At 35.2% G+C, this 27,126-nt stretch overlaps 2 protein-coding genes across 2 annotated transcripts; one reads left to right on the top strand and one right to left on the bottom strand.

The window, feature by feature from the left end:
* The first annotated feature begins 314 nt into the window (after positions 1-314).
* LOC143175833 (NADH-ubiquinone oxidoreductase chain 4-like) lies at positions 315-5,199 on the top strand. The gene is given in 2 exon segments (XM_076374141.1): positions 315-1,029; positions 4,808-5,199. Coding segments are annotated over 2 exon segments (1,107 nt in total).
* Positions 5,200-6,265: 1,066 nt separating this feature from the next.
* Positions 6,266-7,072, bottom strand: LOC143175832 (uncharacterized). Its single transcript, XM_076374140.1, has one exon. The coding sequence runs from the start codon at positions 7,070-7,072 to the stop codon at positions 6,266-6,268; it is 807 nt and encodes a 268-aa protein (XP_076230255.1).
* Between the last annotated feature and the right edge of the window lie 20,054 nt (positions 7,073-27,126).

Here is a 27,126-nt window from a genome sequence, read left to right as displayed (position 1 = left end):
TTTTTTTTTATGTTAAAAATAATGATTTTTTTTATTTTAAAATATTAATATTAATATTAATATTATTAATTAATATTAAAATGTTAATATTAATATTATTAATTTCTTTAATTTTTGTATTTACTTCAATAAATTTATTAATATTTTATTTTATATTTGAAATTAGATTAGTTCTTATATTTTTTATTATTATAAAATGAGGTTTAGGTGAAATACGAGGATTAGCTTCATTTTATTTATTATTTTATACAATATTTTTTTCATTACCTTTTTTAATTTTTATTTTGGATTTATGTTATTTTTATAATATTTTAATGATATATTATTTTGAAATATTAAAAATTAAGTATTTACATATATTTATATTTTTATTTTTTATATTTACATTTTTTGTTAAGATTCCTATATTTATATTTCATTCTTGGTTATTAAAAGCCCATGTTGAAGCTCCTGTTATTGGGTCAATAATTTTAGCAGGGATTTTATTAAAATTAGGAATTTATGGTTTAATTCGATTTATGTTAATATTTATAAAAAATTGTATTGAATTTAATGAAATTATTATATATTTTAGAATTTTTGGATCAATATTAATTAGTATTTTATGTATACGTCAAATTGATATGAAAATTTTAGTAGCTTATTCTTCAGTTGTTCATATAGGGTTAACATTAAGGGGAATGATAACATTAATAAATAGTGGAATTAAAGGGAGATATATAATAATAATTTCTCATGGCTTATGTTCATCAGGGTTATTTTTTTTAGTAAATTTATGTTATTTATCAAGAAATAGACGATTAATATTAATAAATAAAGGATTAATAAATTTATATCCTAGAATGTCTTTAATATGATTTTTATTATGTACATCAAATTTATCTGCTCCATTATCATTAAATTTAATTAGTGAAACTTTTTTAATTATAAGTTTAGTTAATTGAAATTTTTTAAATTTATTTATTTTAATAATTTTAATATTTTTTAGATTTTTTTATTCATTAAATTTATTTAGGTATACACAACATGGTGAATTTAATTTTTATAAAATTAATAAATATAGTTTAATAGATTATTTAATTGTTTTATCTCATTGAATCCCTTTAAATTTATTTATTTTTAATTTATCAATATTTTTATAATTTGATTTTATTAAATTTAAGTAGTTTAAAAAAAATATTGAATTGTGATTTCAAAGATGTAATGTTTACTTTAAATTATTATTATAAGATATATGGTTTATTTTTTATTTATATTTTTCTTTTCTTTTTTTTCGGATTTTATTTATATTTATTTAAAATTATTTATTTTATGGGATGAATAATTGTTGAAATGAATTCTATAAAATTTAGATTTGTTATTTATATTGATTTTATATCTATAATATATATACGTACAGTTATTTTAATTACTGGAATTGTTATATTATATAGTGTTGAATATATAGAAGATGATTTATATATTGAACGTTTTAAATTGTTAGTTTTTATTTTTATAATTTCTATATGTTTAATAATTTTAAGACCTAGAATAATTGGTATTATTTTAGGTTGATATGGGTTGGGGTTAATTTCTTATTGTTTAGTAATTTATTATCAAAATAAAAATTCTTATAATTCTGGTATATTAACTATTTGTTGTAATCGATTAGGGGATGTAGCTTTAATTTTAATTGTTTGTATATTGTCATTTTTTGGTTCTTGAAATGTTTTTTTTATCAGGATTGTAAATTAATTTTATTATTTATGTTAATTATAATATTAACAAAAAGTGCACAGTTTCCATTTTCTTTTTGGTTACCAGCAGCTATAACTGCACCTACACCTGTTTCTTCTTTAGTTCATTCTTCTACTTTAGTAACTACAGGTGTTTATTTATTAATTCGTTATAATAAAATATTTATAGATTTAAATTTTATGAATATTGTTATATTATTAATTTTTAGTTTTACAATATTTATGTCTGGATTAATAGCAAATTTTGAAATAAATTTTAAAAAGATTATTGCTTTATCAACTTTAAGTCAATTAAGTTTTATAATAAGGATTTTATTGTTAGGTAATATTGATTTAGGATTTTTTCATTTAATTTGTCATGCTTTATTTAAGTCTACAATGTTTTTAAGTGTTGCAAGATTTATTCATATAAATTTAGGTATACAAGATTTACGTTTTTTGGGGGGAAATTATTATGTTAATCCTTTAAAAAGATTAATATTTATTTTATCAATTTTAAATTTATGTGGATTTCCCTTTACTACTGGTTTTTTTTCTAAGGATTTAATTATGGAGATATTTTATAATTTTAATTTACTTACTTTTATTATAATTATGTTATATATTTCAATTGTATTTACGATAAGTTATAGTATTCGTTTATTAAATTGGGTATTAATTTATTATGTTAATTATTTTATATATATATATGAAGGAGGATTAAAATATATAAGTTATTCTTTTTTTTTATGAGTTTTTTTAGAATTTTTTATGGTAAATATTTTTATAATATAATTATTTATGAAAATTTTAAGATAACATTAAATGATAAATATATTTTATTATTTATATATTTTTTGTCTTTAAGATTTTATTTTGAATTTAAAAGTTTAATTTTTTTAAAAAAAGAATATTTTGAGGTATTTAATTTTATTTTAAGTATATTTTATTCAGAATATTTATTAAAAACTTTTTATATTTGATTTATTAATAAAATATTTAATTTTGAGGTTATATTTGATAAATCTGTAGATAAAGTTTTTATAATAAATTTAAAATTTTTAATTAATTTCATAATTAAAAATGGTATTTTAATTAAAATTTATAAAGAAAATATTGGTGTTGTAAATATATTATTTTATTATTTAATTATTTTTATATTTTTTTATTTATACAAATTTTATTATATTTAAATAGCTTAAATTTAGAGTATGATATTCAAAATATAATTGTAATTGTTAAATTTTTAAATATTTATACATTTTTAAGTAATAAATTTTTTTTATACTGAAAATATAATGTTTTTAATAAACTACATAAATTTAGAAATATAAATGATTTATGTCATTTTGAAATGAATTAGAAGTTCATAGTTTATTATTTCATTAATTGGAATATTTTGTATTCATTTAAATTATTAACATTAATTTACCTCTATTTTGGTTTCAATTAATTAAGATATATTATAAAATTATTTTAAATTGCAATTTTAATGTTATATATTAATTTATTAACTAATATCCTAATTTTATATATATAGGAATAAGTTTATCCAAATAATTAAGTCGAAATTAATTTGTATTATTTTACTTTATATATATATAATTTTTTTAAATTCATATTAAATAATTAAATGTTCATTCGTATTATAATCTTATAAAAAGAATTATAATAAATATTACAAAATTAAAATTGTTGAATTTTGTAAGTTATTTAGTGAATTAATAATAGGTAAGATTAAGATAATTTCTATGTCAAAAATTAGAAATATTAAAGTAATTAAAAAAAATTGAATAGAAAATGGTAATTGTGGGGATGTTAATTGGTCGAATCCGCATTCAAATGGTTTAATTTTTTCTCGGTCTTTATTTATTTTTATTGATAAAAATTTATTAATTAAGAAAATTAATATTGGAATAAAAATTAAAAATAATATTATTATTAAAATAAAAAATATTATATAAATTAAATGTTAATTGTAAATTTTTTAATTGGAAATTAAATGTAATTTTATTATACTATTTATATAATTTAATATATTCATTAATAAATTAAAATATATAAAATTAATTAGATTATATCAACAAAATGTCAATATCATGATGCTAGATCAAAATTTAAATGATGAATTATTGAAAAGTGATTTTTTTTTAATCGTAAAGAACAAATAATTAAAAATATGGTTCCAATAATTTCATGAATTCCATGGAATCCTGTTGCTATAAAAAAAATTGATCCAAAAATTCTATCATTAAATGTAAAATTAGCTTCTAAATATTCAATATATTGTAGTATTGAAAAATATATTCCTAAATAAATTGTTATATTTAATAATTTTAATGATTTTTTATAATTATTTTTGATTAAATTATGTCTTCATGTAATTGTTATTCCTGAATAAATTAAAATAATTGAGTTTAATAATGGGATATCATATGGATTAAATATATTACTTATTTTTGGAGGTCATAAATTTCCAATTTCTATTGAAGGTGAAATTGATGAATGTAGAAAAGTTCAAAAAAATGAAATAAAGAAAAATAATTCAGAAATAATAAATAGAATTATTCTAAATTTAATTATATTTATGATATTTAAATTATGGAATCCTTGAAATGTTCTTTCTCGAATTAAGTCTCGTCATCATTGATATGATGTTAGTATTTGTTGGAAAATATAGCTTATGATTATTCAAAGTGACCGCCATGAATGGGAACAACATAGAATATATATATGAGGGCGTTGTAGCGACGATGCTCATTTAGATATAAGTTTTTTCTTCCCTTCCGCTTGTGCTTGGGTATGGGGTAACACGTGCTTAGTGTCGTTATGTGAAAATGTTACTTATAACTGTTAGCATAATAACTCAATATTATATTATATCTATATAAACTGTTCCAATGAATAAATGTACACATGTACCCAAATAAAACCTTAACAGGTTATGGGCCCAGTAAATTAAAATAGTATCATAGTCCAAAAAGTGAGGTTAGCCAATACCACGTGTTCGAGAAAATAAAGAAACATGAATACTATAACCACGCAACGCTGCGAAAAATTAAATAATACAAACTACGAATCATGGAAAATAGAAATGAAGAGCGTATTGCGATTTAATGAACTATGGGGATATGTGAACGGAACAATAACAAAGACAGGTACAAATGACATTGAGTGGAATATAAAGGACGAGAAGGCTCTCGATTTAATTATTTTAAGTATAGATAAAAGCCAGTACAACCACATTAAACGTGCAGAAACGTCGCAGTGTGCATGGAATGCATTAAATAAGGTGTACGAGTCCAAGGGCCCCATGCGACAGTGTATTCTATATAAACAATTACATAGAATGAAAAAGGATGAAAGTCAAAGCATGGCGCAGTACATAGACAATTTTGTCCAAAAGGTGGAACAGCTGAAGGAGTCCGGTGTAAAATTACCAGATACTACCATACCAATAATGTTACTTACGTTGTTATGTTGAGTCGTAGGTAGCAAATCCGGCTCGTATAACCAGAAATTGTTACGCTACGATCGACGCGTGATGCCCGCCAAATTAATATTGGGCACCTGGATCCGTCGGTGGAGCAGTGGTCGCGTGTTCGCGTTACGTTTGTTCGAATCGAGAATTTCGTCCGAGTCTGTCGTGTGATAGACTCGAAGGTGATACGTGATTAAGTTTTCCGAATGTTGCACGTGAACTCTATTTGTCGAACGCGTGTCGTGAACTGTTTGAATGCGTGTGCGGAACTATGGAAAGAACAGTTCTTGTCGAATGCGTGTGTATGACTCTCTTGTCGAATGCGGATGTATGACTGCTCTTCGTCGGAACTCTTGCACCCACAAGTCAACTTTCTTACCCCTCCTTCGGATGTACGGAGGGGGATGCTGACGGAGTGGGAACAAGAGATCGACGAAGTTTCGAGTAAAAAATACGTTTGGCAACAGCGAGAAAATACCGCTACCTTGACGAACGTGCAAGGGTGTACCCCGATGTGAGTACGCACCCTTGTCCGCAGGTAGTCCTCGCTGTTGCGCGCACGTTCGGTTAGTCAGCGACGAAAACCCCGTTACGTGGGCCCATGTGCACGTGCCCACCTAAGTACGGGCACGTACCCATGGCCGCGGGTAATCCTCGCCGCTGCGCGAGAATTTGTCTGGTTTATGACAGGGGCGATTTTTGTACGGGACAGAAAATGCGAGGCTGACTTGCACAATGGCCGAAGCCGGGCCCCGGATCAACTGTCCCGAACGCTCGATCGTGTTTGCGCCCGTGTCATAAACCAGAACCGTGTATCGACGTGCCGCGGTCCTCGGTATCCCGAAAGGCCCCTTGTTCCACGACGGAACATGCTCCCCCCGTTGAGAGACCCTGTCGATCAATTATATGTACGAGTGTTGACAATGTGCGAATGTAATATACAATGTTGCGATACGGGGTCGTGTAGACGACGAAGACTTAATCCTAAATTCGCGTGATGATCCGAGAGGATGATCTTCTTCTCGTGGAGGCCGTGGACTGCGTGGATGCTCCAGTCCACCCTGGGATGTCAAGCGTTGTCTTCCGTCGGAAGAAGCGCAAGTTGCTTGACATTCCGCTTGCACGTGCCGTTTGCCGTACGAACTGTCACCGCCCTGATGACGCCATCTGAGCCGGTGTGTACGGTTTCGATGCGTCCGAGGTCCCACTGCAGCGGCGGAAGATGGTCGTTCTTGAGGACCACGAGAGATCCCGTTTTGATTTCGTGCGATCCTCGAGTCCATTTTTGTCGCACGTTGAGGTGGTGGATATATTCCTTGTGCCACCTAGTCCAAAAGTCCTGTTTCACCTTCTGGGCATGTTGCCAGGATGACAGGCGATTGCTCGGCACATCGTGAAAATTCGTCTCGGGCATGCCCGTCAACGAATTGCCGATCAAAAAATGGGCGGGAGTGAGAGCAGAAGGATCATTAGGATCTGACGAAAGTGGTGTCAGCGGACGGGAATTTAGGATCGCTTCTATTTCGATTACTATGGTATTGAAATGTTCGAACGTGTATAAATTGTCACCCATTACCCGTCGGAGATGGTGTTTAAAAGATTTTACCGCAGCTTCCCAGAGACCACCGAAATTGGGGGAAATTGAGGGAATGAAGTGCCATGACATCTCCTTATCGGTAAGGAAATGCCGTAACACATCATCCCCTTGCAAATCTTGGTAGAGCCGGGTGAGTTCGTTGTTGGCACCCACAAAATTAGTGCCATTATCCGAGTAGATGTTACGACATATGCCCCTTCGCGAAATGAAGCGTTTCAACGCGGCGATAAACGCTTCCGTCGTCATGTCGCTGACAACCTCGAGATGGACGGCCTTCATAGCGAAGCAGACAAAGACGGCAACGTAAACCTTAACGCGAGCCCGGTTTCGATATTTCTTCTCCTTAACGGAAAATGGTCCACAATAGTCGATGCCGCAATTCTGGAAGGGTCGAGACTGGGTGACGCGGGTAATGGGTAGACGACCCATTACATATTCGGTGCTCGGTGGGCTGACGCGGAAGCAACGGATACATTGTCGTATGATTTTACGCACCGAGTTTTTGCCGTCGATGGGCCAGTACCGTTGTCGTATGTTGTGTAACGTCGTGTTCAGTCCTGCGTGGTGGTTGTCGATATGTGTTTGTCGAATGATCAGTTCGGTTATGTAGTGTCCTTTGGGCAGCAATATCGGATGTTTTTGGTCGAACGGTAGGTCGGAGTTTTGTAGTCGGCCTCCGACGCGAAGTATTCCCTTTTTGTCGCGGAACGGGTGCAACGGGAGCAACTTACTTTTGGGACTGAGTTCGCGCTCAGTGTCGAGGCGGTGCAAGTCAGTCGCGAACGCGGAAGCCTGCGCGAGTAAAACAACGCGTTCGTTAGCGCGGCGAATCTCCTCAACCGACAGTGGTCCGTTCGCGCGATAGTCCTTTTTGAACCGTAAACAGTAGGCCACGATACGCTGAAGTCTCTTTATGCATGAAAACCGTCGCAGAATTCCGTCGTCTCGAACGACGGACGTGGCGAGACACATCACCGGCCGCGATTCCGGTACCTCTGTGGAGGGCGCGAACCTTGACTCAGGCCACCTCGAACGGTCGTGGCTGAGCCATTGTGGGCCATGGTACCAGATCGAGGCACGAGCGAACTCCGAGGGAGTCTGTCCTCGTGAAACTAAGTCCGCCGGATTGTCGTTCGAGCGGACGTGATTCCACGCGGCAATGTCGGTCCTTTTCTATATTTCTGCCACGCGATTGGCCACAAATGTTTTTAGCGTGTTTGGTTCCTTTTGTAACCAATTTAGTACGATTGTCGAGTCCGTCCAGAAGTATGTCTTGTCGAGTCGGTAAGTCAGTGCGTCGCGTACGGTCGTGTAGAGGGATGCGAGGAGGACGGCACCGCATAATTCTAGACGAGCGAGAGTGGCGGTCTTCAATGGTGCGACTCGAGACTTTGCGCACAACAATTGAGATTTGATGTTCTCCGCGGAATCTATCGTGCGGATGTAAATGCAAGCTCCATAGGCTCGCTCGCTCGCGTCGCAGAACCCATGGAGCTCGATACGTCTAGCCGCGCGTTGAGACACGTGTCGTTCAAACCGAACGTGCTCCAACCGCGGCAATTCCTTGACGTACGTAGTCCACTCCGTATGAAAAAGAGCTGGGAGTGACTCGTCCCAGTCTAACTGCAGTTGCCACAATCGCTGCATCAGGATTTTTGCGGTGACGATGACCGGCGCGAGTAATCCCAAGGGGTCGAAAATTTTCGCGATCGCGGAAAGAATGTTGCGTTTCGTGACCCGCTGGTTATGGTTCGAGTCGACTACGTAAATGATGTTGTCGCGGCGCGAGTCCCAAGACACGCCGAGGGTTTTTACCATTGTGTCGCCAAAAACCTTCGGGTGAATTTGCGACGTGGAGAGTCCGCCGAGAAGTCGCGGATGGTTGGAGACCCACTGTCTGATATTGAGTCCGCCGCGTTTTAATAACCCGAGCATTTGATCGCGAATGTTCAATGCTTCCGTGTATGTATTTGCTCCCGTTATGAGATCGTCCACGTACAAGTCGCGTCGAAGAACATCTGCCGCCGCGGGATAGTTGTTCTGTTCATCTTGCGCGAGTTGATGCAAACACCGGATCGCGAGGTACGGAGCAGAGGTCAAACCGAATGTGACCGTGTTCAACGTGTATGTCTTTATGTTGTTGTGGTCGTCTCGCCACAAGATGCGTTGATACGGCCGATCCTCAGGACGTATGATAAACTGGCGGTACATTTTCTCGATATCGCCTGTGATGACGTATGCATGCATACGAAATCGCAAAAGCAACGCCAGCAGATCGTCCTGAATCGTCGGTCCGGTGATCAAGGCATCGTTGAGGGAGACTCCACTGTTCGATTTCGCGGAACCGTCAAACACTACGCGGACCTTCGTGGTTTCGCTCGACTCTTTCAGGACCGCGTGATGAGGCAGGTAGAAACCGTGCGTGCCGGGGGTTTCCTCCTGGCTCATGTGCCCTAAGTCGAGGTATTCCTTCATAACGTTGGAATACTCGCGTTTGAGCGACGAGTCCCTTTTCAGTTTCCGCTCGAGTGCTGCTAGACGGTTTAGTGCGCGCGATCGCGATTCCGCGATGTCCCGTTTCTTTTCGTTGAAGGGTAACGCTACGACGTAACGGCCGGTGCTGTCGCGTGTAACGTTATCCTTGAAGTGTTCTTCACATTCCCGTTCCTCCGAAGTCAGATGTTGTATATGAGGACCGTCCTCCAATTCCCAGAATTTCCTTAAGTCGAACTGTAGACTTGTAAAGAAAGTCTGGGCCTTGATACGTGATTTCGCGGTCGGAACGCTCCCCCCGATGATCCATCCAAACTGTGTTTTTTGGAGAATCATGTTCGGTCCGTTTCGGGGGGAGAGACTTCGTTGCCCGATGCTCAGGCACGACAACGCAGGTCCGGTGCCGATGAGCATGTCCACGGTTCCCGGACGATGGAACTGCGGATCCGCGAGTCTGATGTTCGGAGGAATGGGAATGTTTGCGCGGTCGATCTGTTGATCCGGTGTTGGACCCGAGATTTTTGGAATGGTGTAGAATGTTAACACACGCTGATAGTTCGCCATTCTAGATTTTATCGTTGCCGTGATTAATTTCGTGGCTACCGTGCTCATTTGATTGAGCGCTTCAATCGTTGTCGCGCTCTTTTGAGCCGGTAGTTTTAATTTCGCGGCGAGATTTTCGGTCATGAAGTTGGCGGTGGAGCACGTGTCTATCAGCGTGCGACACTCTACTGCCCTTCCGTCGCGGTCGAGAACGTTGACGACTGCCGTGGCGAGCAGATTATTCGCAGGGACGTCGATCGCGGAGGCCGTACAAACGTGTTGTACCTTTCGTGTCTTGGTTCGTGTCGGAGTCGGTCGTGTCGCGGTTCGTGTCGGAGTCGGTCGTGTCGCGGTTCGTGTCGCGGTTCGTGTCGGAGTTCGTGTCGCGGTTCGTGTTGCCGTTGGTCGTGACGTGGTTTGTGTAGCCGTTGGACGTGACGTGGTTTGTGTAGCCGTTGGACGTGACGTGGTTTGTGTAGTCGTTGGTCGTGACGTGGTGTGTGTAGGTACCCTTAGTCATGCCTTAGCTGTCTCGTTATGACGGTGAAGTTTCGTGTTGTGTCGTCCGTGGCACACACGACAGGTCCCGGATCGACAGTTCTCAGTTTTGTGACCGTCTCGGAGACAGTTAAGGCACAACCCTGCCTTTCGAGCCGCTTCGGTTCGCTCGGCTATCGTCATCGCGGCAAATTTCGAGCAATGATAAATCGCGTGGACTCCCTTGCAAAGGTGGCAACGCGGCGGGTTTTCCTCTTGTCGCGGTGAAGAGGGGCGCGAGATTCGTCGTCGTTGCGTTGAAGGCGACGAGGGTGGTGTCGACCGCGGTGTAGACGCCCGCGATGAGGTCGAACGCGCGATTGATGTCGAACGCGGTGACGACGGTGGCGTCCGTTCCTTCGTGACGTACGTCCGATGTCGCGTGACTTGAGAGTACGTCGGGCTTGGTTTCGAATGCTTCTGATGCCTGCCCGACCCTTTCGGCTCCTTGTTTGGAACCTCGTGAGGGTTCCGTAACGTGGTTCGCGTCGAGGTCGTGGAAACGTAGCTTTCCGTTTGATGCGCCGCAATGTGGAGGTGTTTGAACACCTCCTCGATTTTTGGCGCCTCTGTATCGGTCAGGGTACGTTCCCACGATTTCAGGGTGCCCTTCCCCATTTTCGAAATCGCGAGGCTACACAATAGGTCATTGCCGATATCTTCTGGCGTCCGACCGAGCGCCTGCAATGACCTAATGTGCAGCTGTAAATGGTTTCGTAGGGCTCGAATGGATTCCGGGGAGTCGTTTTGCATCGTCGGCGTATCAATAAGCAACGCGGCGTGACGGAGAATTAACACGCGTTTGTTGTCATAGATTTCACAGAGGTGAGTCCACGCGGTTTTATAGTTATCCTCTGTGATCGCGAATGCACCGATCGCGTCCGCGGCTTGGCCCAACAATGATAGACGCAGATAATTTAGTTTTTGGTTGTTTGCAAGACCTGGATGGGCGTCTATCATCGTAAGAAACGCGTCTTTGTACGTCGTCCAGTTTTCGAGCTTCCCGTCGAATTTTGGCAAGTCTATTTTTGGCAAATTGATGGTGATCGGGTGCGACGGAGACCCGATCAAGGAGGAGTCGGAAGCGTTGACCGGTGTGCTGTTTCGGGCCGGTTTCTCAAGGCTATCTAACAAACGGCGGGCGTCCGCGAGGGCATCGTCGTAATTGTCCGTAATTGTTATGCGTTCGGGGTCTAAACCCTCCAGATTTTCAAGGTACCCCAATTCATCTTGGTCCCTGTTGAAGGAGTCGAAGAGACTGCGTATACGCTCAATGCGCTCGCGAAGTTTGAACGGCGCGTTTTCGGAAGGTTGTAGCTTGTGAATAAAATCTTTAAATACCGTCACCTGGCCCTTGAATGCCCGTTGTTTATACTTGAGCATCCGGATGCGTTCGTTGCTATTGGCTTCTACGTTCGTTGCCATTTTAATAGAAGCGAGGATTGTGAAAGGATATTTGAGAGATCGACAATTCGAAACGAGCTTACCTCGACGATTTTCTCCCGAATTGCCTTGTAGGTGTAGCCTGGATTCCTCCTGGTTCCCTTGCTGTCGTCTCGATGCTTGTTTCCGGCTCGTTCGTGTTCCACGCACTGCTTCCGTAGGCCGAGGATCCGGCTCGAAGGACCAAAAATGTTATGTTGAGTCGTAGGTAGCAAATCCGGCTCGTATAACCAGAAATTGTTACGCTACGATCGACGCGTGATGCCCGCCAAATTAATATTGGGCACCTGGATCCGTCGGTGGAGCAGTGGTCGCGTGTTCGCGTTACGTTTGTTCGAATCGAGAATTTCGTCCGAGTCTGTCGTGTGATAGACTCGAAGGTGATACGTGATTAAGTTTTCCGAATGTTGCACGTGAACTCTATTTGTCGAACGCGTGTCGTGAACTGTTTGAATGCGTGTGCGGAACTATGGAAAGAACAGTTCTTGTCGAATGCGTGTGTATGACTCTCTTGTCGAATGCGGATGTATAACTGACTTGTCGAATGCGGATGTATGACTATCTTGTCGAATGCGGATGTATGACTGCTCTTCGTCGGAACTCTTGCACCCACAAGTCAACTTTCTTACCCCTCCTTCGGATGTACGGAGGGGGATGCTGACGGAGTGGGAACAAGAGATCGACGAAGTTTCGAGTAAAAAATACGTTTGGCAACAGCGAGAAAATACCGCTACCTTGACGAACGTGCAAGGGTGTACCCCGATGTGAGTACGCACCCTTGTCCGCAGGTAGTCCTCGCTGTTGCGCGCACGTTCGGTTAGTCAGCGACGAAAACCCCGTTACGTGGGCCCATGTGCACGTGCCCACCTAAGTACGGGCACGTACCCATGGCCGCGGGTAATCCTCGCCGCTGCGCGAGAATTTGTCTGGTTTATGACAGGGGCGATTTTTGTACGGGACAGAAAATGCGAGGCTGACTTGCACAATGGCCGAAGCCGGGCCCCGGATCAACTGTCCCGAACGCTCGATCGTGTTTGCGCCCGTGTCATAAACCAGAACCGTGTATCGACGTGCCGCGGTCCTCGGTATCCCGAAAGGCCCCTTGTTCCACGACGGAACATACGTCACTGCCAAATGAATATGAAACCTTTTGCATTGCTATCGAGTCAAGAGAAAAAATGCCAACAATGGACGAGCTTAAAGTTAAACTATTAGAAGAGGAAATCAGAAAAGCTGACAATAATGGAGCAAAATGTTCAAACGAGGAAGCATTGCTATCAAATAAAAAACCATACGACAAGAGATTTCAAAAGGATCACAACCAAAAACAGAGAAGTGAATGCAACCAAAATAAAAAGTTAACCAAATGTTATACATGTGGAAAGAATGGGCATTTGGCTAAACATTGCAGAACCAAACAAAGAACCCACTTCCATACAAAAAATAAAGGCGACGCAATGATAGCTGTAGCACTTAATTCAGGCTCGCTTGAATCAAATGAATGGTATTTGGACAGTGGTGCAACAGTACACATGTGCAAAGATGGAAACATGTTCAAAAATCTTGACGAAACGAAGAAAAGCAAAGTTTGCACCGCAACAGAAAGCAGCACAAGTTCTCGAGGAATAGGAGAGATACAAATGAAGGTAAATTCAAGAAACAATTCTGAAAACAATATAAAATTAAAAAAGGTTATGTGGGTACCAGAATTTAGGAATAACTTATTATCAGTATCGAGCGTCACTGAAAACGGGTACTCAGTCAACTTTAACAAACACTCAGCTACAGTAAAACGCAAAGATGGGTCTGTTGTCTTAACCGCATACAAACAAAATGGACTATATGCAGTGAAAACTGGAAAGAATCAACAAGCCACGCTAGCAGAAAAAGACGACGACAAGCTTATAAGATGGCATAAGAGGCTCGGTCACTTAAACTTCAAAGATTTAAAACAATTGTTAAACAAAGAAATGGTAATGGGAGCGAATATAAATCAACAAAAATTATCAAACACACAGAGATGTGAGATATGTGATTTAAGTAAGGCACATCAATTACCATTTAAAGAATCGAATACAATAGAAAAAGACACTCTAGGATTGATACACACTGATATATGTGGACCAATGAGCACACCATCTCTAGGGGGAGCAAGGTATTTCGCAACCTTCATTGACGACAAAACAAGATATACAGAAATAGCGATTCTTAAGGAAAAATCCGAGATATTTAGTGCTTTTAAAAAATTCAAAACTCGGGTAGAAAAGCAACTGGGAAAATCAATAAAGAAATTACGGAGCGACAATGCAAGAGAATACTTGTCCAAAGAATTTTCTGAATATCTCGAGAAAGAAGGAATAACGCGGCAACTATCTACCGCGTATACACCTCAACAAAATGGCATTGCGGAACGTGCAAATCGGACGATAATAGAGATGGCACGCACTATGTTGACTCAATCGGGACTACCAATGAGTTTATGGGCAGAAGCAGTTAACACATCGGTATACATAAGAAATAGATGCCCAACGAAAAAACTTAATAATTCAACACCGTATGAAGCATGGATGGGTCAGAAGCCATACATTGGATTCATGAGAATATTCGGCAGCAAAGTGATCGCATTTGAAAAGGGGCGAAAAATAAATAAATTTATGCCTAGAGGTAAAGAATACGTCCTCGTAGGATATTCTCAAGAATCAAAAGCATATAGATTGTGGGAACGAGGAACAAAATCCATAATGGTACGTAGAGACGTACGATTTCATGAATATACCGAAAATAAAGCAAATATAAATAATGAAGAAACCGAAAACAATAATACAATTGTGCACTCTTTATCAAATAAATCCAACATAATTCCTGATATCCAAGACGAAAACACGCATACATCTGAAGCAGAGGAATCAGACAATGGTACTGAGGAGATTTCAGATGACGAAGAACGGCAAGAAAACAATGAGTCACTACTCTACAGAAGGGCAAGAGGCCGCCCCAAACTGGACCGAACCGGAGCTCGGGGAAGACCTAAGAAAATTTATCACATGGCAAACACTGTCGAAACTGACTACATTGAACCGAAAACAGTGGTACAGGCAATGAAGAGTAAAGAAAAGTCTTTGTGACTAGAAGCCATGCAGAAAGAATACGATTCACTAATAGATAACAAAACATGGGAACTAGTTGACAAGCCAAAAGACGTGAAAGTACTCACGGACAGATGGGTATTTAAAATAAAAACAAATCCTGATGGTACTCTAAACAAATTTAAAGCAAGACTTGTGGCCAGAGGAAATGAACAAAAGAAGGGAATAGACTTCGACGAAGTATTTGCACCCGTGGCACGACTTGAAACTATACGCACTCTTCTTGCAGCAGCAGTCGAAAATAAAATGCATGTGCATCACATGGATGTGGTCACTGCGTACGTACAGGGTGAGTTAACTGATGTCATCTACATGCAGCAGCCCGAGATGTTCATCGAAGCTAATAAAGAAGACAAGGTATGCAAGCTTAACAAGCCATTATACGGACTTAAACAAGCTGGCAGGGAATGGTATTGTACTTTAAATAATTATCTATCACATATTGGTTTAAACAAATGTCAAATCAATCCTTGTGTTTATGTAGATAGTATAAAAGAAAGTGACGTTATACTAATTATATATGTAGACGATATTCTTATAGCATCCAAAGATTTACAGAAGCTTGTAGAAATAAAACAAAAATTGAAAGAAAGGTTCAAAATAAACGACTTGGGAAAAGTAACCAATATACTTGGAATATCCGTTGAACGAGAGGGTGATACTGGCCGTATAAAACTGAACCAACGAGCGTATATAATGGAGGCACTTCAAAAATTTGGCATGGAAGACTGCAAACCGATGAAAACCCCATTAATGCCAAATGAAAAATTTAATAACTCAAATGAGGAAGAAGGTGATCTGAAAAATATTCCATATAGAGAATTAGTAGGAACTTTAATATATTTGTCGAACGCTACACGACCTGACATAGCATTTGCTTCGAATGCTCTCAGTCAATATAATGACAAACCATCTCACTACCACTGGAAAATAGCGAAACATGTCCTTCGATACTTAAAGGGTACAATTAACTATGGAATTACTTATCTAGTCAGCAATAAGCAAGTTGAATTATATGTCGACTCAGATTGGGCAGCTGATGAAAATGGAAGAACATCGCGGTCTGGGTACATTGCAATATTAGCAGGGGGCCCAATCAGCTGGGTCTCGAAAAAGCAAAAATCTGTAGCTTTATCAACAATGGAAGCTGAATATATGGCAATGTCAGAGGCTGTGAAAGAGGCTATATATTTAAAAAGATTTTTATCATATACGAAACTCACTAGTTTAATGGTTAATAAAGTAAATATATTTTGCGACAACCAAAGTGCGATTCAACTTAGTAAAAATAACGTATTTCATAATAGAAGTAAACATATAGATATACGCTACCATTATTCAAGGGAGATGCAAGAACGTGGTGAAATAGAATTGAAATATCTTAAAACAGATGAAATGGTTGCTGATATGTTAACTAAGTCGATACCAAAATGTAAAGTAGAAAAATTTATAGATTTGTTAAAAATGCGAAATTAATGTATCGATTAATTACTGTAAGCGAAATTAACTTGAAAGAAATATATTTAGGGGCACTTTGAAAGGGGGAGTGTTGGAAAATATAGCTTATGATTATTCAAAGTGACCGCCATGAATGGGAACAACATAGAATATATATATGAGGGCGTTGTAGCGACGATGCTCATTTAGATATAAGTTTTTTCTTCCCTTCCGCTTGTGCTTGGGTATGGGGTAACACGTGCTTAGTGTTTTCGCGCCAAGAACATCGTTATGTGAAAATGTTACTTATAACTGTTAGCATAATAACTCAATATTACATTATATCTATATAAACTGTTCCAATCAATAAATGTACACATGTACCCAAATAAAACCTTAACAGTATTAATGTAAATAAATTTAATAAATTAAGAAAGGAAAAATTTAAATTGAATCTAATAATATTATTAAATAATAAGTTTATAAGATTAAATGATAAAATTAATGGTCATGGTCTATTTGTTGTTATATGAAATGGATTATTTTTTGAATTTATAATTATATTAATTTTCATAAATTTAATTTGTTTCATTAAAATATAATAATGATAAAATTGAAAACACATAAGATTGAATAAATGCTACAGAAATTTGTAGTATTATTAATAAATTTTGAATAATAATTATTGTTGGGATAAATTTAATTGATAAGTTTGTTATTGAGGAACCTAATAAAGATAATAATAAATGTCCAGCTAATATATTTGCTAATAATCGAATTGCTAAAGTTCATGGTCGAATTAAATTTCTAATTGATTCAATTAATACTATAAATCTTATTAATATTGAGGGTGTATTTATTGGTACAAGGTGAATTAATATATGTTTTGTATTTTTAATTAAACCAAATATTATGAATCTAATTCATATTCTTAAAGATAATCTTAAATTGATTCTTATATGTCTTGTTGGTGTAAATACATAAGGTATTAAACTAATTAGATTTATGTTTATAATTAAGTAAAATAATCTTAAAAATATAATTAAATTATAATGATCAATTTTTTTTGTTAAAATTTTTAATTCATTTAAAATAAAGTTTATTAATATAATTCATTTAAAGTTAAATCGCGAGGGAATAAATCAATAAGATCAATTGAAAATTAAGATAGGTCAAATTATAATAATTCAATTTAAAGAATAGTTATTAGATGTTGAAGGGTCAAAAATTGAGAATATGTTTGTTATCATAATATTTTTATATAGTTATTTATTTATCATTTTTTTTTAAATTTATTTTTTTTATTCTTATTTTATTTTTGTTAATAAAATTATTTATTATGAAATGAATTAGTATTGTAATAATAAAGAATAAAATAATAATTAAAATTAAAATTAAAGTTCATTTTATTGGTCTTATTTGAGGAATTAAAGAATTATTTTTAATTATTATCATTAAGAATATTTTTTTATTATATTTAACTTAAAAGGCTAATTCTTTATTTTTATGATACTTAATGATAATATTAAAAAAATATTTTTATAAAAATAATTTTAAATTGACAATTTAATGTTATAAATTTAACTAATTCTTTTTTATTTATAGATTTAAGTTATTTATTCAATTTGTAAAGTTTTTTAAATTTGTTCTTCCAATAGTAATTGGTATAAATGAATGGTAGGCTCCACAAATTTCTGAACATTGGCCGAAATATAATCCTGGTCGTGATGAGATTAAAGATATTTGATTAATTCGTCCTGGTGTTGCATCTATTTTAATTCCTATTGAAGGAATTGTTCATGAATGAATTACATCTATTGATGTTGTTAAAATTCGAATAGGTGTATTAAATGGGATGATTAATCGATTATCAACATCTAATAATCGAAATGAATTTAATTCTAATAGATTAATTATATAAGAATCAATTGAATTATTATTAAATTCTGGGTATTCGTAAGATCAATATCATTGGTGTCCAATTGATTTAATTGAAAAAAAGGTTGGGTTTCATAATTCATCAATAAAGTAAAGTATTTTTAATGATGGAATAGAAATAATTAATAATATAATTATTGGAATAATAGTTCAAATTATTTCTAAATTATGATTTTTAATAAATTTTAAATTAATAAATTTATTTTCTATAATTATACAATTTATGTAAATAATAGATATAGTAATTATTATTAAGATAATTATTGTGAAATTATAAAAATAAATTAGGTTATCGATTAATGGTGAATTTGGGTCTGGAAATGAATATATATTTCAATGAGCAATTTTTAATAAAAATTTATATTTTATTTATGGTGTTTAAAACCATTGCACTTAAAATCTGCCATATTAAATTAATTTTTAAAAAGAATTATAGGTAATTCATTAAAACAATGTTCAGAAGGGGATAAATTAATTCATTCTAATGATGAAAAAATGTATTTTATTAGAATTAATCGTTGTTTAATTAAACTTTCAAGTATAATGAAAATAAAAAAAATTAATCTATTAAATGAGATTAATGATCCAATTGAAGAAATTAAATTTCAACAATAATATGCATCTGGATAATCAGAATATCGTCGCGGTATTCTTATTAATCCTAAAAAATGTTGAGGAAAAAATGTTAAATTTACACCAATAAATATTATAAAAAAATGAATATTTAATAATTTTTTATTTAATGTTAATATAGTAAAATTTGGATATCAATGGATAATTCTTGAGAAAATTGCAAAGACAGCTCCTATAGATAGAACATAGTGAAAATGACCAATAACATAATATGTATCATGAAGGATAATATCAATTGATGAATTAGATAATATAATTCCTGATAAACCACCAATTGTAAATAATGAAATAAATCCTAAAGATCATAAAATTGATGGATTTAAGAAAATTTTAATTCTGTAGAATGTTGATAGTCATCTAAATACTTTAATTCCTGTTGGAACAGCAATTACTATAGTTGCGGCAGTAAAATATGCTCGAGTATCAACATCTAAACCTACAGTAAATATATGATGTGCTCATAGAATAAAACCTAAAAATCCAATGCCTAATATAGCATAGATTATTCTTAAATTTCCAAATGTTTCTTTTTTTCCTCTTTCATTTATGATAATTTGTGAGATTAAACCAAATCCAGGTAGAATTAAAATATAAACTTCAGGGTGATCAAAAAATCAAAATAAATGTTGATAAAGAATTGGGTCTCCTCTTCCTGATAGTTCAAAAAATGATGTATTTAAATTTCGATCAGTTAATAGTATTGTGATAGCTCCTGCTAATACAGGTAATGATAAGAGTAATAAAATTGCTGTAATAATAATTGATCAAGGAAATAATGAAATTTGATTATAATTTAATGAAATATTTTTTGAATAATAAATTGTTGTAATAAAATTTATTGCTCCTAAAATTGATGATATACCTGCAATGTGAAGTGAAATAATTCCATAATCAACTGATATTGATGAATGAAATGTATTTAATGATAATGGAGGATAAACTGTTCAACCTGTACCTATTCCAGATCCAGAAATTCCTCTAATAATTAATAGTATAATTGAAGGAATTAATAATCAAAAACTTAAATTATTTATTCATGGAAATGCTATATCTGGAACTCCTAATATTAGTGGAATTAATCAATTTCCAAATCCTCCAACTATAAATGGTATTACCATAAAAAAAATTATTAAAAATGCATGAGCTGTTACAATAGTATTATATAATTGATCATTATTAATTCATGATCCTGGAGTACTTAATTCTATTCGAATAATTATTCTTATTGATGATCCAAGTATTCCTGATCATATTGCAAAAATAAAGTATAGTATTCCAATATATTTATGGTTTGTTGAATAAAATCATTTTGATATATTAAATATAAAAATTTAAATTTTTAAGATTGATAAAATTATTTATATATTAATCTTTGAAGGATAAGAGTTTATTAATTAACTTACAATCTTTATAAAAAATATCATGCCTGAAATTAAGAGATAAATTGTAAATTTATTTATGAATAGATAATTCTGATATTACTAATTAATAAAATTTTATAATTTAAATAAAAATATTAAATAGCAAATTTAAAAATATTATTATATTAGTAATTAAAATTTTAGTAAAAAAAATATATTATTGAAAAAAAAAAATAAATAAAATATTTTATTATAAAGAAAATTAAATTTTAATTTTTAAAAATAAATATGTAAGTGTATTTTATTTGAGTATCAGAAAAGTTTAAATTAAAAAAATTTAAATAATTAAATGTTGAAAATACAGATATTATTATAATAAAAAAATAGTTATTTTAAATATATTTATTTTTATTAAATTTTGTATTATATCAATTTTTATAATAAATGAGGTTATTGGTGGTAATTGACAATATAAATGAATTAATATTGTTAATTTAAATTTGTTTGATTTATTAAAATATAAATATGATTTTAAATTTATAGAATTAGAAAAATTAAAATAATTTAAAAATATAAAAAGTAAATAAGAAATTGATAAATATATAAAAAAATAATGTAATCAAATGTCATTATTAAAATTAATTAAAAAAATTATTAATGATGAATGAAATATTGATGAATATTAAAATATTAATTTTAGTGAAATTTGAGATATTACAAAAATTGGTGATATTAATAATGTAAAATATAAAGTTATATAAAAAAAAATTTTAATTACAAAAATAGTAAATAATTAATATTGGAATAAATATTATAAATGTTGTAAAATAAAAAATAAGAAAATAATTTATATTTTTTATAATAATATTTGTTCAAAAATGTATTGGTATAATACCTATTTTTATTCAAATAGAGAATATAAATATTATATAATAAATATTTATTTCTTTATTTATTATAATTATTAAATAAGAAAAAATTATTATTAATCCTGAGATAGAAGAAATTAAAAAATATAAAATTCTTCTTTTATTAAAATTTAAAAAACATAATAGAAATATAAATTAAATTTAAAGTTTCTATAATTAATCATAAATAAAAAAAATTTTTTATATATAAAGTTAAAATTGGTATATAAGATAAAATTAAAGTTAATATAAAAATGGATTTATTATTAAAATTAATTTATAATTAAATTTAAATTTATTAATTATTTAAAAAATAATTTGAATTTTTCATAAATTATAGTAATTTTAAAAAATTTTAAATTAATATTAGAAAAATTATATTTAATTTTTTAATTAATAAATAATTTATTTAATAAAAAAATTTAAATTGAATTAATAAAATTAGAACTTAGAGATAATTTCAAAAATTTTTATTATTTTATATTTATTTAATTTTTTTAAATTCTTCAAAATTCAACGATTTATGTGCAATCACACTTAAATATATTTAAAAAAATAGTTAATAAAACTTATTAATAGTTAAATAAAATTTTTATGGAATAAAATTTGATTTAGTTATAAATTAAATTATAATGATAAATTAAAATTCATATTTAGATTATAGTAATCTATTAAAATTTAAATTTAAATAAAATTTTTAGGGAATAAAATTTGATTAAGTTATAAATTAAATTATAATGATTAATAAAAATTAATATTTAGATTATAGTAATCTATTAAAATTTAAATTTAAATAAAACTTTTAGGGAATAAAATTTGATTTAAAATTTTTAAGAAAAAAAAAATTAGCAATAGTAAAATTTTTACATTAAATATTACATCAAAATAATCCTTTTAATTAGGCATATTACTAATTATATAAAAGAATAATATTCCATTTTTAGGGTTATGAACCTATTAGCTTATTTTATTTAGCTTATTCATATAATTTTAAATTTTATTATATATTTATTTAATTTTTTCTTATTTATTGGTGTTCTTAATTAAATTTTTATATTTAAAGGGATTTATTTTATTATATATTTATTTAATTTTTTCTTATTTATTGATGTTATTAATTAAATTTTTATATTTAAAGGGATTTATTTTATTATATTATATAAAACTATATAAAACTATATAAATGTATTAAAACAACATAAAACTACATAAAACAATATCAATCAATATAAAACTATATAAAACTATATGAAACTAATAAAACTATATGAAACTATATAAAATTATATAAAACTATATAAAACTATATAAAACTATATAAAACTATATAAAACTATATAAAACTATTTAAAGCTATATAAATCTATTAAAACTATATTAAACTATATAAAACTACAAAAAACAATATCAATCTATATAAAGCTATATAAAACTATGTAAAACTATATAAAACTAATAAAACTATATAAAACAATATAAAACTAATAAAACTATATAAAACTATATAATACTATATAGAAAAATATAAAACTACATAAAACTATATAAAACTATATAGAACAATATAAAATTATATTAAACTATATAAAGCTATGTAAAACTATATAAACCTAATAAAACTTTATAAAACTGCACAAAACTATGTAAAACTATATAAAACTATATGGATCTATATAAAACGATGTAAAACTATATTAAACTATGTAAAACTATATAAAACTATATAAAACTAATAAAACTATATAAAACTATATAAAACTATACAAAACTATATAAAACAATATAAAACTATATAAAACTAAGTAAAACTATATAAAACTATATAAAATTTATAAAACTATATAAAACTTTATAAAACTCTATAAAACTATATAAAACTATATAAAACTAACAAAATTATATAAAACTATGTAAAACTATGTAAAACTATATAAAACTATATAAAACTATTACAGGCATATAAAGCAATATAAAACAATATAAAACTATATAAAACTATATAAAACTATATAAAACTATGTAAAACTATATAAGACTGTATAAAACAATGTGAAAAGGAGAAGTGCAATATAAAACAATATAATAGAATATAAAAGAATATAAATGAAGGTCTTGGTTAGGTCTTGGTTAGGTCTTGGTTAGGTCTTGGTTAGGTCTTGGTTAGGTCTTGGTTAGGTCTTGGTTAGGTCTTGGTTAGGTCGGGGGCCTGAGGGAAGTAGGGTTCATCCAATTGAGATTTCGGTCCTCTTGGATGGATTCTGCTTCCTGAAATTCCTCTCACTCCACCTCCTCGCGGTGGTCCCTGGGTACTTCCCCCTTCTGGGGATGCTAACGGGGTGAGGGGTCACCAGAGGAAGTAACTCCCGTGATGTGTCAGGCTGTACCGGTAGGTTCAACCATGCCGGGGAGGCTGACACGGAGGAGCGAAACCACCTCTGGTGGGGACTGGAAACATGGTCGCGACTTTTGGCAAACCTTTTTTAATAAACAACTTATGGCTGACAAAAAGAATAAAATTAAAGGCTACGGTGCAGGGGGCGTCGGAACCCCCAGTACCGGTGCGGGTAAGAGTGTACGAGCAGGCTCCCCCGCATCGTTAACCTACGACTGCGGGCCTGCCGGGGTTGGCCACAATGCCCCGGAGGCGGAAATGACGAGTTGTGAGCAACCACCGACAAGGCATGTCCCCGGACGACGATCTTCGGATACGAGACCCAGGAGGGAAAGCTCCTTCGACGAACCGGTGGCGGGGCCATCCGGTTACACCTGGAGGGGGTCACCAGGTCGCAGGAGCTTCGAATGTAGTCTTCAGGAGGAGTTGGAGGATGTCAGCTTCGCCTCCACTGCCTCGGGCATGAATATACCCGGACGAACGATTAGACACGTGAATGTTCAAGGAGTAGAGGGACCGGACCAACTGGTGGGGTACATCGACGAGCACCGTTGGAAAGTGCGCACTCCGCAGGGCGAAGTGCGCACCGTCGACAACCGGAAGATGCCCTGGAAGAAGGACGCGGCTCATTTGGCTGCAGAGAGGTTTACACGCCTATCGCTCGAGGGGGCTCACGGCGAACCTCACGCTTTGGCTCCATTGGAAGACTACGACGACTACCTTCGTCAAATGAAGGAGGAGTGGAAACTCCAGCACAAGGACGACCGACAGCGGAGGGAGGAATCCGTTTGTACCATCTCGTCGACGGATACCGGCGGAGGACGCAAAAGGAGGATCCCACTGGATTACCCGAGTAGCGGTGAAAAGTGGTCGGAAGAAGAGCGACTTCGAGCGGACATCGAATACATAAGGACTGGGAAAGTGACGGAGAAGAGCAAGAAGAAGAAGAAGAAGAAGGACACTTTGCCTACCGATGAAGAAATTCGAGAAGACATAGTTTGTATGAGTACCGCAGACTTGGCAGCGAGGGTCATAGAGCTGCAGGACCAAATACACTATGTGTCCGAACACTCGAGTAACCTAAAGGGAACGTTTGTGCGGTCGTTGCGGCTGTGCGCGAAGATTACGAAGCACATGGCCATGGAAATGCATTCCAGGTTTCAAGGGCCTGCGGACGTGATGCAGCTTCGGACGGAAAATGCCAGGCTGCTGACGCAGATGACTGAACAAGACAAGACTGTTTACGATCTGAAAGCAACGATAGAGTCGCTTCGAGCCGAGCTGGCAAGATCAAGAGAAGGTACGGCGAAAAGTCAGGCTCTAGAGTCTCGCGCTAGAGCCGCGATGACGGAAGTCGAGGAAGCTAAGCAGAGCGCCGTGTTCGACTTGAAGGTGGAACTGCAGTCGATGGAACACCGGATAATGGATCAAATGAGGGGATCAATGGAGACGTTCTTCAAGGAAAATCTCCAGAGGCTGGGACTCTCGGAGAGGAAAGGGGAAACCTCGACCTCGAGTGGGAGGATTCTCGAGTCGAAGAAGAGCAAAAAGGACGACAGTAACATGGCCTCATTAAGACGTAGACTCTTGGAGGCCCAGGCGCGGTTAAGGGAGTCATCCCCGATCAAGGCGGGAGGCAAGGCCCTTACCTTTGCTGATTGCGTGAGAGGCAAAAGTAAAAGGAAGGAATCTACCGATGCGGGAAGCAGCCGGATGGTTACATCTACTCCACTGGGGTCGGATTTGGAGGACACAGTGGATAGATTATCGGATTGGACGGCGGTTTCAAAGAAGAAGACACGGGAGAAGAAGAAGAAGAAGTCGAAGAAGGTCGTCTCGGCAACCTCCTCGGATGGAGAGGCCCTGACGTCTGGATCGGAAAGGAAGAGGAGTCGTAAACAGAAGAAGAAGACAAAGAAGGTGAAACTGGGGAGAGTACCGGTTACATCCGCGGTTACCTTGAATATACTGGAAGAAGGGAAGATCTCGATGTCGGAGGCGATAGCCCTAGCCCGGCAGAAGGTCGACCTCGGGACTATTGGAATTAAACCTGGGGAGATTAGGTTAAAAAGAGCCGTGACAGGAGGAGCCGTCCTTGAAATTCTGGGCGAGAATTGTAAGGAAAAGGCGGTAGAATTGGCGGGAAAACTGAAAACAGCTTTCGAGGAAAGGCCGGAACTGAAGGTGGGACTGCCGCAGAAGTGCTGCGAGCTTCGTCTCCGCCGAATCGACGAATCGATTACCAGAGCGGAAATCGCGGCCGCGATCGCCACTACCGGCGATTGCGACGTCGACGATGTTAGGGTAGGAGAGATTCGTTTCCCGACGAATGGACTAGGAGCCGCATGGGTGAGGTGTCCCATCGGTGCCGGAAAGAAGGTTTTGAAGGAAGAAAGACTGGCGATCGGATGGTCGTCGGTGTTGGTAACGGCGCTGGAAGCCCGACCACTGCAATGCTTCAAATGCTTGGAGTTTGGGCACGTTCGGTCCAAGTGTCCCTCGACCGAGGAGAAAGCTCCCGTGTGCTTCAAGTGCGGAGGAGAGGATCATCTGATCGGGGCATGCCCCGAAGAGAAACATAAGTGCCCGGTGTGCAACCGGAAGGGTTTCGACTCGGAGCATCGAATGGGAAGCCAGGTGTGCAAGGCCCTTGAGATGAGTAAGAAAAGGGGAGGGGATAAGGCGGAGATACCTCCGCGTCCATCCAAGGATCCCCCCGAGAAGACTACAAAACCGGTGGAACAGCCTGCACCGGCATCAAAGAAGAAAGTTGCCTCGCCGTCGGCAGCGTTCAAGAGGCCGCAAGTCGTGCCCGAGAGGTTAGTAAAGAAGAAGAAGAAGGGCCATTCGGACGCCGGGAAGAAAACGGCGACTTCCTCGAGGCCGACGATACCCCGCACAGAGATGGACTTGTCAACTAGTGGAGAAACTACTTTTGAAATGGAGCAAGAGTTGTAGAGAGATCTGCAATTTCTTGTGGTGAGGGGGAGGGGGGGATCAATAAGCCTCGGCTTGCTATCCCCACCTTCCCAACCAGTTTCAACAGAGAGGAGGGGTATAAAGGGGTACATGTCGCCGTTTTCCCGACATGTACCTCGGAATACAATAAACGAGTTACGATTAACGGGACGAAATTTGAGTCTGGCGGGGTTTAGTGGGAGTACCGGAAGCATCGAAGGCGCCGGGCCCCGTCGCTAAAGGATTCCGTGATGGAAAACAGTGGGGTTTAGTCGGTACAAATCCGACACTGTTCCCGGCTGGACGGCCGGGTTCGTCTTTTTGAAGATTCCCCACTTTAAAAAAAAAAAAAAAAAAAAAAAGGTCTTGGTTAGGTCTTGGTTAGGTCTTGGTTAGGTCTTGGTTAGGTCTTGGTTAGGTCTTGGTTAGGTCTTGGTTAGGTCTTGGTTAGGTCTTGGTTAGGTCTTGGTTAGGTCTTGGTTAGGTCTTGGTTAGGTTAGGTCTTGGTTGGGGGCCTGAGGGAAGTAGGGCTCATCCAATTGCG

The sequence above is a fragment of the Nomia melanderi genome, unplaced genomic scaffold (assembly GCF_051020985.1).
Source record: "Nomia melanderi isolate GNS246 unplaced genomic scaffold, iyNomMela1 scaffold0215, whole genome shotgun sequence".
In the NCBI taxonomy this organism is placed as follows: domain Eukaryota; kingdom Metazoa; phylum Arthropoda; class Insecta; order Hymenoptera; family Halictidae; genus Nomia; species Nomia melanderi.
This window is presented reverse-complemented; position numbering and strand designations above follow the sequence as displayed.

Excerpts from the sequence above, each read along its gene's own strand:
- LOC143175832 (XM_076374140.1), bottom strand. The coding sequence starts at position 7,072 with ATGAAGGCCGTCCATCTCGAGGTTGTCAGCGACATGACGACGGAAGCG.